Raw genomic sequence first — 11,577 nt, 5'->3', positions numbered from 1 at the left:
TGTGTGTGTGTGTGTGTGTGTGTGGTGGGGGGGAGGCAGTTGAGGTGGGGGTCGGCATAGCTCAGAGACTCGTCCCCCTGTCCCCCTGTCCCCGACACAGAGATGGTAGGGGGGTTGGGGGTCTGGGGCAGGTTTATAGGGCTTGCGTTTTGAGCTCGATGGGCTCGCCGCGAGTGTCCTGCTGAGTCTCGCTCTCGGGGGGTCGGCTGCCCTTCAGCGTGGCCAGGCGCTCGGACAGGCCCCTCATGCGCGGGAACAGCATGAAGTCGTACAGGATGGCCCCCATGGCGCCCCCGATCATAGGCCCGACCCAGTACACCTGCCGACACAACGGAGTGAAAGTCGTTAGCGGCTCGCGGCCCTGCTTGGAACGGGGGGGCCGTCTCTTCGGCGCGACCTCGGCTCTTACCCAGTGGTTGATGAAGTTCCTGAAGAGCACAGCAGGAGCAAAGGACCTGGCCGGGTTCATGCCGGCTCCGGTGTAGTACATCTACAACACAGGACCCCGTGTTAGTGGAAAGTACGTTCATGTGTGGACACGACCTTTCATAGCTTCCCCTGAAGTCTCACCCCCATGAGATGTCCGATGGTGACAGAGAAGCCGATGGAGAGGGCAGCTGATCCCAGGCGACCGTTTCTTCTCTCGTCGGTCACGGCAAAAATGCAGACAACGAGCTGCATGGTGAGGAAAACCTCCACGGTGGTGGCCATCCCCAGGCTGATCCCGGGCTGCAGCTGGAAACACACACACATACACAAAGACATGTCAGGCCGTCTACCTCCCCATACTGAACAACTTCGGCCCCTAAGGAAACGCCACGTTCGGCCCCTTACCATGTTCATTGCCATGTTGCCTCTCATGTTGCCGGGCGTGACCCCGTACAGCACGGCGGCCCCGGCGACAGCGCCCAGGCACTGGGCAACGATGTAGAAGAAGGCGCGGAAGAAGGACATCTGCGAGCCGACAAGGTAGGCGAAGGTGACTGCGGGGTTGATGTGGCCGCCGCTGATGTGGCCGATGGACTGGATGAGGGTGGCGGCCGCCAGACCGAAGCACAGGGCCACGTGGAGGACGTGGTGGGGCCCGGTGGTCCAGCGCAGGGCGGCACCCATGCCGAAAAACACGAAGAACATGGTCCCAAAGAACTCGGCGAAGACCGCCCGCCAAAAATTCATCGACCGGAACTCCCACATGATGACTTTCTCGCCGCGGGGCTTTGCAGGGAAGCGAAGGCGACTCTTTGGAGAGGTAAAAAAATTTTAGGGGGATTCAAGAAAAGGTGTTTACCTTTTCAGTCTTTTTGTCTAAAATGCCAAAGAGGACGCACAAAGAAAAAAAAAAAGCACCTCCGTTTTGCAGTCGGCCACCTCAGCTGACCAGGGTAAATCCCCTTCGACTAATCTTCGCCAAACTGGGAACCAAGGTTGGTAAAGTCAGTTCAGCCGTTTGCCGCCTCTCCCCACCTGTCCCACAGACAGGTGTGAGGTGATGTGGGGGGTGTGGGGGTGTGGGTGGAGGTCTAAGATGAGGTGACTTGTCAAGGGGAGATGGGCATCAACGCTAAAGGGGGGGATTCTGCAGCAGAGACAGGGATAGACGGACTGTCCGGTGGACCTTTTAGCCTCTCTGACGGAGGGAAGGGGGCCAGACAGGCGCTTTATAAAACCCCCACTAGGGGCCCCAGGTGACGCCATAATCCCCCCCACCCCACCCCCCTCATAGGCCCAAGGGCGGGGGGGCTCTGCTGCAGCGCCGGGCATCCCAAACCAAACTAACTTAACCCCTTTGTGGCCTCTCATCACCTCCACCATCGCCACTCGAGTCCAAAAGAGCGGCGGCTGGTCTGAGAGGAACAAGCAAAGTCAGGACAGGTTCAGGTAAAAGGTGGGAAAACAACCAAGACGGAAGGAAGGCGCTCATCTGCGAGGAGCTGCTGGAGTTTTCATCTGCTGAGAAATGTCACGCAAACCCTGATGGACGCATACGTGTGCAGAAAAACACACGCTTCAACACACACACACACACACACGTGCAGATAATACAGCCGGGGCCCCAGGCGGAAGCGCTCAAAGGCTAACAGCGCTAACACACTGAAACGCCTGACCATGGGAAACCATTGTCTGTCAACAGGCGGGCGAGCTGCACATGCCCAGAGATAAGACAAAAGTACGGGGGCTGCTTTAAATATGAAGCTACAGTTAATGGTCATTGTGGGGGGGGTTGAAGCTTCTCTTTATTTCGCAGAACTTTTACCCATCGGCCATCGACCTGGCTCATTTTTAAGAGCTGGGAAAGGGCATCAGAGGTCACTGAAACACACAGATCCTAATCTGAGCTGACTCTGCCGCACAGCCACGTTGGGTGGAGATCCGGCTGATGGGTGTGACGAGAAAACACCGGGCGTGGAAAACACGAGCACCGTGCCGACAAATATGAACACTACAGAGCTGTTGATGTGTTTGTGCCATGCCATGACAGGGGCCTCTGGAAGATGCTCGGCCGACGCTCGGCCTGCTGAAATCTGTCGCGTCTGCAGGAGCGAGCATGACAAACGCCCTGAACATTCTCAGTGTGTGTAGGGTGTGTGTGTGTGTGTGTGTGTGTGTGTGTAGGGAGAGGTACAGGAGGCCAGCAGGGGTGTGATGAAACCATGAGCAGCTCTGAGTAGCACCGGGTCTTTGCACTGACCAGCCGGGAGCCACTGCTGTTGGAGGGTGTGTGTGAGTGTGTGTGTGTGTGTGTGTGTGTGTGTGGTTGGACATGAATGCAGAATGCTGAGCTCGTCGTTTCAGCTCCCTTTTATACATGTTAGAAAGAACACACACAATGCAAAACGCTGGTGGCTCTGCAGGCAGACTCTGTCCAATCGGGTCGTTTCAAACGTGGCTTTTATTTTTCGCGAGCGCAGCCAGAAACATCCAGTCCTTTGAAATGATTTTACATTTTACAGCAGCGATCAGTAACACACACACACACACTTTAAAGGGACAGCTTTATTTGCTACAAGATTACATGCAAAACGAAACACATCACAATGAAAACGTGGCCGTTTCTACTGACAAACAAGAAGGAATAAAGGTTGTTTTTTTGTCTGTTTTCGGAACAAAACATGTTGTCCATCGTAGCCCGACCAAAGGGACTGTTTCTGTGGAACCGTCAGGGTCCATTTAAGGACTCGGGAGAGGGGACGGGCTTTAGAGTGGCCTAACTGAGAGCATCATTGAAGCCACAGAGGAGCAAGGGAAGAACCTCTTTAGCATTTCAAAGCATCCCACGGCTGGAACATGCCGGCGTTATTCAGCGGGATTTCAATGCGTCGCTTTTTTTTTTAACAAATTATAATGATGTGCAAATGTGAAAGAGAATACTGAATCCCCCAGTACTGCCTCCAGCTTTTTAATGATAATGGGCATCGGGGACCGGGGAGGTCAGGGTGGTTTCTTTTTTTTAATCATTTGAAATGTGGTAAATATTGCCATAAAAATCAAGTTTTAGTTAATTTGATTGTTGCTTGAACAAACTGAGTCAATAAAAAATGTTAAAAAGTCAGACAGTAATTTTCCGACGTCTCAGTCTCCGTCAGTTTTTACAAAACGTTTATTTTTCTTCTCTTTATTGGCCTCGCTCCCTGACTGTTTTGTTTCTGCGTTACAGCAGATTTAACCCAGTTTAGATCATTTGACGGCGGGTTCTGTGCTCAGGGTATGAACAATGAGTATCTTACCTGTTGTGGATGGCTCTTTAAACAACCTCAGGTTGGAGAAACGGAGTTTAATTCTGACCAGACCGACGAGCTAAGCGCTAATCCAAACAGACGTGGACTAATCCCACATCAAAACAACTCAAATCTCAAATACTTCATAGTAGTTCGTGAAAATGCTGTTTTATGAACATTATGTTCAAACCAGTGAGTTCTGTGTACGTATCTGTGTAAGCTGGATGGGTTGTTGTTTTTGCAGGGATAGCTGTGATTTTGAAGACAGAAACCAGCTGTTAGCTCGTCAGTTCGGTCAGAATTACGCCATCTGCAACAGGTAAGATAGTGACCGCTCGTTGCCTTTCCACAGAACTCTCACCCTGTCACTTCACCACACGCTCTTGACTCGTGCCACCCGCCCACCCTTCAGTTGGCCTCCTGTTTGTTCGCCTGCTTGGCTCTCATGGCGTTCTGCTGCGTGACCGTGGACAGAGACGAGCCGGTCATGCTGGCCGTCTCGACGATGTCGATGTCCTTGCAGGTCAAGCAGGCCACCAGCTTGTGGCGAGAGGCGCTGCGAGCGAAGAAGAACTCGTGGGAGACTCCAGCCAGCAAGGCGCCGAGGACCGGACCGATCCAGTACACCTGCAGGCGGGGAGCAGAGGGACGGGATCTTATCATCATCCAGGTGAACGAACAGCACGACAACCTCTTTGTCTTATAATATGTGACTTCAGCTACTGTTACCAGTTTATTAATGGATGCTGCATCTGATATATAAGGAGTTTGAAAACATCCAGTATTTCTGTGTCACTAAAGTACTCTAAGCGCCGGAGATCAGGGAACCTCTCAGGCCTGACTGGACCGTCACCGACCGGACGGACAGCGGCGAAAGTGTTTCTCACCCAGTGGTTTTCCCAGAACCCCGTGACGATGGCCGGACCCAGAGAGCGGGCCGGGTTCATGCTGGCACCAGAGAACCGGGCCTGACAAACAAACATCACACGAAGCAGTTATTTCACGGTTAAAATCCTGGTTACTTTAAAAAATATCTGCCCATTAATGTTGGGTTTGCTGTCATCAGTCCGTCTTACAGAGTTTAGAGCAGGTGGATAACAGTGTTGTAATTTAATCTGCTTTTCTTCTTGCACGGCTAAACTTTCCTGTATTAATTGAGTATATGTATCGTTCTCCCGCTCTCTTCTTACAAAAAAAATGATGTTGCTTTGGCTTCTGTTGCTCTGGTTAGTTGTCAACGAGGAATGAGGAGAAATCTCCTTTTCTCTTAGTTTCTTCTCCATTCTCCATTTTTTTGAAAACAGTCTGTCAGCCGCTTCAGAGAACCGATAAGGAAACAAAAGGAAGTGCGTTTTCTGCAGCGCGAACGCTGAGCGCCGAACAACTTCCCAAGAAGCTAAAAAAAATTGAGCTGGTAAAACAAGCAGAAGACATGCAGAAATGACCAGAGCATGAGATAAAAGCAAAATTAAAAAAAAAAACAAAACAAATGATTAAGCTAAAATTTGCAAAACAGTAGGTATAAGCAGCAAAACAGAAGCTAAAATGATCAAAAAATGCTAAAGCTAAAAGTAGCAAAACAATAACTCCACGAGCTAAAGACTACAAACAGCAAACAGCAGTTAGAAGCTAAAAGCAGCAATAAGAGTAGCTAAAAGTTATAAACTGAAAGCAGCAGAACAGTAGCTAAAGGCTAAAACTGGAGAATAGGAGCAAAAATGAGCAAAACTGTAATTAAAATCACCAAAAAAAAAAGAGTAAAACAATAATTACATTTAGCAAAGTAAATGTTAATATTAGTAGCTATAATCAGCAAAACAGTAGTGACAATTAGCCAAACTGTGACTAAAAGCTAAAAGGAGCAGAATGGTAGCTGAAGGCTAAAACTAGCAAAAGTAGACAAAAATAAAGCCAGTTTGCTGAAGCAGGTTTAGGAGGACGATGTTTTTAACGCAGCTGAAGAAACATCTACGTGATGTATTTCTACAAGGTCATTGATTCTAAGCAAAGTGAAACATTTTGAAAAGTTATAAGTGGAAAAAACAAAAACAAAAGTCTCGTCAAAATACTCCTGACTGAGCTTAATGTTTGGACATATTGACGGTGAAAATAACAATACTTTGACTGCAGAAAATGTACAAAACAAACTATAAACAGGAAAACAACAGTTAGAATAATTTTATACAGACAATTATATCTGTAAAACTGACGGAGTTACAGTCACATTTGTGTTTGTTAAGGTGAGTTAGCTGTGGCGGCCATCTTGAATTGTGTTTACCCAAAAATTTAATCAGTTGTACATTTAAAAAAAACACATTATCGCCTGGCTTTTGGTGGCAGACAACGATAAATAAACAAACAGCTGCAGTGTGGTGCGTGTCCAAAAGTCAAATCTGTACTAGTTTTAGTGGAAGGACAACACAAAAGTGGAAATAAACCGTTCCTCCTCTCACCCCTATTAGCACTCCAGCAGTGTGTGCTAACCCAATGGCCAGGTTTCCTGGTTCTGGACTCTCCCTCCGCCGCTGGTCCTCCACTGAGAAGACGGTGAAGACCATCTGAAAGGTGCACAAAACCTCCACGCCCAGAGCCTGGCCCGCGTTCAGCTCTACGGGCACCTGGATGAAGGAGGACGTGAAGGTACGCCAAATTAACACGACATGAATACTGATAAAAATGTGAGTCACACAGAGACATTCTGGGAGCTGACCCTGTTCACAAAGTGGTCTGCAGTGGTTTTGACGGGCAGGGCCAGGTAGAGGGCCGAGGCTCCTAAACAGGCCCCCAAACACTGAGCGGTGACGTAAACGACGGCCCGGAGGACGTCCAGCCTCCGCGTGGCCAAGAAGGACAGAGTCACAGCGGGGTTCACCTGGTCAGAGACAGAAACACATTCTTTCACTTCTCCAGTTTAAGGCACAGTAGATGGTAAATGGACTGGACTTTACAACACAATCTGTGCCCTCATTTACCCACACACACATTCATACAGCACTCTGATACATCTACACAAAGCTAACCTGGATAAATCATCCTATAGAGTCTAATCAGTTCTTTAAACTCCATTCATACGACTGAGCACATCGGAGGTTCAGTGTTTTGCTCAGGGACACTTCAACACGGGACTCCTGCCAGGAATCAAACCTCCAATTCTCTCATTGGTGGACGACTGCTCTAACCACTGAGCCACAGGTGCATTCAAAGACAGAATCAGAGGCAGTATTGATCTATTTTACTTCCTGTCTGGTTCCTGACCCCCACAGTTACTGGCTGCACATGTAAATATATATAAGAGGATCATGCAGTCGGTCAGTGTATTTACAAGTGAACATGTGCGTGTATCAGGTCAACTGGGAATGATCAGGAATTAAACATTAATAATTATACTTTTAAAAGTTTTTACATGTTTTCTGTTTTAACTGACTAATAATTCCCTTTCTAATAAATTTGCTCATGTAAAAAGTGCTCCCTCCTCTCGACTACAAGCTTCTACTTTAAGTAAGCGTTCACCTTCAGAAATTCATTTGCACTGTAATTTACCTGTGCTCCGCTTATTTCTCCGAAGCAGTGTCCCAGCGCAACAATCACCGCCCCCACCGCTGCCGCTGGGTACAGGGGGCCCGCCGGGGCCTCGTCGGGGCCCGGGAGCGAGGCGCCCAGCACAGCGCTCACTAACAGCAGGGTGCCGAGCAGCTCTGCAAGCATGGCACTCCAGAACTGCCGACTGCGAAGCTCCTCGGGAAAAACACACACAGTTCCCTTAGATTAAAAACACATAAAAGACATTTGAACTAAACTTCAGGGTAGCTGATGTCAATCTGAAAGTTTCACTGAGATAAAAAAAAATATTGTTTCTTTAAAAGTTGGAATAATTTGAACTAAATGGTTTATTTAAAAACACTGCAGAAACAAAAAAAGTTGATATTTTTTCTTGGAAAGATCCTTATCCTGTTTTTGAGTTTGTTAAAAGACTGAAAGATGTGTTTAAAATAAAAGGAAAACAACAGCTATAAATTAATATTAACAGATCAGTCATCACTTAAATAACTAAGTACACACAGTTTATGTAGTATACAGTATGTACAGTATACAGTATATTCAGTATGTACAGTATACAGTACATATAGTACCTACAGTACATACAGTATACAATACTTACAGTACATGTAGTGTATATGTACTTAGTTATACTGCAGGAGTAAGTTTAAAGTGTTCAGGTCTGTGAAAATCTATGCAGGTAAAGTTAAACAGTACAGGAACTGAGAAACCTGGAAAGAATGGAATAACTTCCACACCTACAGACCATAATGTTGTTAAATATTCATGAAATTCACAGACATCAAAAGACAAAGCTGAGGGCTGATAATGGCTGCCTTAAATGTGATTAAAAACATGTTTCCCTCTTTTTGATTTAATGCTCACAAGCTGAGCTGATGAAATGTGGGAAACCTTCCTGCAGGCTAAAAACTCAAAATATTGTAACTTTTTAGCCTTTTATTGTGTTTAAGTGTTAGAAAGAGGGCCTCCGTCACACCACGGGTGTCACATCGTAACAGACTTCCAGCCTAAGAGGCAAGAAAGCAAAACAGGTTTAAATGTTTGGCTGCCGTGCGTCATCACCTCTGTACTGAAACTATAAGCAGTAAATTCTGCTGTTTGGTCACATTTTCACCCGGCTTTGACTCCTCCTATAAGCTGACGACTTCCACTGCTTCTCAACACTTGCAAACCCAAACAGACGCGTGAAACAGGTGAGCTCCAGGTGGATTTGTGTATAAAAATATGCATTAGGTGAGCTGATGGAGCTCTCAAATGTTGTTTGTGGGGGGGGGAAGAACGCTCACCTCGCGCCAAGTCATTTCCAGTCCGGTGAGCGAGTCGTCCTCGGGCTTCTTCTTGTCTGAGCGGCCGCCCGTCCTTCTGTCTGCGTGTCTCCGTCAGGGGGTCTGAGGGCTTCAGGGTCTCATTAACTCATGGAGTCTCAGAGGTCCTTTGATGAGGACAGCCTCCTCCTCCTCCTCCTCCTCCTCCTCATCCTCTCCAGGCTGCGCTCCGTCTTCCTGCACGCACAGAGCTGGAGACAGAAAATCCTGCCCTACGAATTTCTGTCAACAAGTTTTACCACCCCCCCTATAAATAACAACAAACGTGCCTTCTCATTTGTTGTTGGCACGACGTCTCAACAAATTAGGCCTGAAAAATGTCACGCCTGTTGTGTTGATGTGAATGAAATGTCACCCCAAAAACGACAACAACAACAAACTAAATTTGAAAGAAGGGCCAAATATCCTTGGATTTCCAGCAGGTTCAGTCTGTTTCTGTTCACACGAACAACAAAACTGCAGGACGTGTTCTTTTTATTTTATGGAAAGTCCCTTTGGCTGAGATAAGTACCTGAACAGTTTAATGTGTATGGATGTACACGTGCAGGTAATAGTTTTTAGCTCCCAGAAACAGAACCAACAGATCCGTCTGAGTATTCCTCCAGTGCTGTCATAATTGTAATCTGATTACTGTTGTGGACTCCTAAAGAGTATGATGACCATTAAAGAGCACCTGAGGTAATTTACTCACATTGAAACTTTGATGGGAAATGTCAAAAACAAGAAAAAAAGGCCTCAGTGTTGTGGAAAGCTCCGTCTCATAAACCGGCCTTCAGATCGCCTGGAGCGGGGGTCCAGTGAGCAGTCAGTATCTTACCTGTTGTAGGTGGCTCTTTAAACAGCCTCGGCTCGTACAAAAAAAGGTCAGTGGCTGTCGTCTTAAAGAAGCTCCAATCTCAAAGGTATTGGCAGTTCATGCAAACACTGTTTTAGAAACCTTTACCTCGTCGTCAGCGGCGGCAGCTAGCTGTAGCACTTCTGGTGCTACCCGAGGTGCATTTTTGTACGGATAAGCATGCAGTGTTGTGTAGAGGTTTACAGAATCGTGTTCGCGTGACATTTTTCTGAGTGGAGTTTTGCTTTTTTTTTTTTTTCCCATTGGCCCCACTCAGACTAGCCGTTAGCTCGTCACTCCAGCCAGAGTTTAACTCTTTGTGTCCAAAATAAGGCCGCTCAAAGAGCTATCTGCAGCAGGTTAGATATTTATCGCTCACTTCCAAAGAAATATCCAGTAAGAAGGAGATTTCATCCTGTCACTGCACCACGCTGGGATTCAACTGAGCTCCTGTGAGCGACCCATTCTTTCACAAATGGTTGTAGAAGCAGTCTGCAAGCCCAGGTGATTGATTTAACACACCTGTGGTCGTGGAAGGGATTAGAACACCTGAATTCAAGGATTTGGATGGGTGAGAGAATACTTTTGGCAATATAGTGTACTTGATTTTTATACCTCCATGAGTATGTTGACGTTAGAATTTATTTACAAGAACTTTGATGGTGAAAATACAGAGATTAGCAACAGGGACCTGAACACAAGGGGAGTATTGTTAGGACACATAAAATATACCCTTTTTCCATGATTTTCTTTCTCTAAAATACAGACAATTTTGAGTTGAATCAGTTTATAGATAAACAGGAGACGTGTCCTTTTGGCTGAACTGTGTCTTCCTGCTCTGCACACCTGGAAACAGCTGCTCGGCCTGATTTCCATATCAATTACAGGACGGAGTGAACAGAGGTAACCAGAGCAACAAGCACCGAGCCGCTCCTCTGCCGCCTGTTCAGTATGTTCAGTATGAGACGGCTCATTTCTGGACGAAGATGAAGTTTTCATAACACACACACACACACACACACACTTTTTTTGTTGTTTGTTTGTGTGTTTCTCTCCTCCGCACAAAGCGCATCAGCAGTCACCATGGGGACAGGGGGCTTTAACGGCGCCGTTGCCATGGCGACCAGCGAGACGCTTCTCATTTCCCGTCTTTGATATCAGCGCGCGCCTCGTATTCATTTATTATTTTCCCTCCACTCCGTCGCTCAGTCCGGTCCGGTGTGAACCGGTTGGTCGGTGGTGGTACTGGGGTGGGTGGGGTGGAGCCCCATTATGCGGCTCGCCCCGGCCGGCTGTGACCGTTATCCCCCCCTTTTGTGAGGATAAGCCCCGGTGCGCGCGCGGCCCCGGCCGGAACCCGCTGGCGTGGGGAGTTTTCGCCCCCCTCGCTCACCCGGAGTGCTGACGCCGGTGCTATTTCACTCCCACCGGGCGCAAAGTGCGGACTAAGGGCTTTGAGGGAGCAAAGGGACAGGGACAGAGACAAAGAGGACACTAAATATTACTGTCATATATTTATCATTTACAGATGCAGCGCGTGTGAAACGGAAGCCGAGCAGCTGGGGCTGATGGGAGTATGTTTTCAGCACCACGTGCTTCAGACAGACTCCACAGGGACAAACAGGAGGAAGAGGAGCTGATTCTTATTCAACTCTAAAACCTCACATTTGGCTCATAGGTGGTTTTGGAGCCAGCTCAATTCAAGATGGCCACCGCATCTCAGCACACACATAAATGGCTCTAACTCGGTCAGATTCACAGGTGACGAGCTGAAGTTCGGTGTGGTAGTAGCTGAGAGTCATCCTCCACACACACTTCCTTCAAGGAGTGCTTGGCTTGTAATTATAAGTGATTTGTCAATCGAGTCAGAGGACTGAACGTAGACACAAGTTGTCCTGACAGGAAGTACAAAACAAACGCTTTAAAGGACGAGTCAGTTGCCGAGTTAGTTAATTATGACATCAAGTAGATGTTTGGGTGTTGTTAAGCTTAAAGGAGCTTTTCATTGACAATTAAAAAAAAAAAAAAAACTTGCATTTTTATGACAAATATAGTCAATCAGCAGCTAATCTCTCCTTGGTTTAACACAGGATTTTAGGAGATTAACCATAAATAATTATCTTTAATCTAACGTTTGGGGTTA

General features: G+C 47.2%; 2 protein-coding genes and 2 long non-coding RNA genes across 5 annotated transcripts; 2 read left to right on the top strand and 2 right to left on the bottom strand.

Moving 5' to 3' along the window:
* Positions 1 to 6: 6 nt before the first annotated feature.
* Positions 7 to 1,647, bottom strand: mipb (major intrinsic protein of lens fiber b). The gene is made up of 5 exons (XM_017409380.3): positions 1,348 to 1,647; positions 835 to 1,239; positions 571 to 735; positions 410 to 490; positions 7 to 319 (listed from the first exon to the last, which is right to left on the bottom strand). Exons 2-5 carry the CDS (start codon positions 1,192 to 1,194, stop codon positions 134 to 136), a joined length of 792 nt encoding a protein of 263 aa, XP_017264869.1. The 5' UTR covers positions 1,195 to 1,239; positions 1,348 to 1,647; the 3' UTR covers positions 7 to 133.
* A 2,302-nt stretch (positions 1,648 to 3,949) lies between these two features.
* On the top strand, positions 3,950 to 5,166 carry LOC119617265. The gene is made up of 3 exons (XR_005233482.1): positions 3,950 to 4,035; positions 4,240 to 4,386; positions 4,518 to 5,166. It is a non-coding gene; the product is annotated as an uncharacterized LOC119617265 (long non-coding RNA).
* LOC108232003 (aquaporin AQPAe.a) lies at positions 4,033 to 10,967 on the bottom strand. 2 transcript variants are annotated; one of them, XM_017409455.3, is made up of 6 exons: positions 8,561 to 10,967; positions 7,257 to 7,451; positions 6,427 to 6,588; positions 6,170 to 6,334; positions 4,604 to 4,684; positions 4,033 to 4,343 (listed from the first exon to the last, which is right to left on the bottom strand). In XM_017409455.3, exons 1-6 carry the CDS (start codon positions 8,573 to 8,575, stop codon positions 4,125 to 4,127), a joined length of 837 nt encoding a protein of 278 aa, XP_017264944.1. In that variant the 5' UTR covers positions 8,576 to 10,967; the 3' UTR covers positions 4,033 to 4,124. The 2 variants fall into 2 exon arrangements, with proteins under 2 accessions (XP_017264944.1, XP_024860199.1); XM_025004431.2 differs by having other exon boundaries at positions 7,257 to 7,448.
* Positions 6,225 to 11,516, top strand: LOC119617266. Its single transcript, XR_005233483.1, has 2 exons — positions 6,225 to 6,356; positions 10,963 to 11,516. It is a non-coding gene; the product is annotated as an uncharacterized LOC119617266 (long non-coding RNA).
* The last annotated feature ends 61 nt before the right edge of the window (positions 11,517 to 11,577 follow it).

This window comes from Kryptolebias marmoratus, linkage group LG8, assembly GCF_001649575.2.
Source record: "Kryptolebias marmoratus isolate JLee-2015 linkage group LG8, ASM164957v2, whole genome shotgun sequence".
Taxonomy (NCBI): domain Eukaryota; kingdom Metazoa; phylum Chordata; class Actinopteri; order Cyprinodontiformes; family Rivulidae; genus Kryptolebias; species Kryptolebias marmoratus.
The sequence above is the reverse complement of the archived record's forward strand: the minus strand, read 5'-3'. Positions and strand labels throughout refer to the sequence as shown.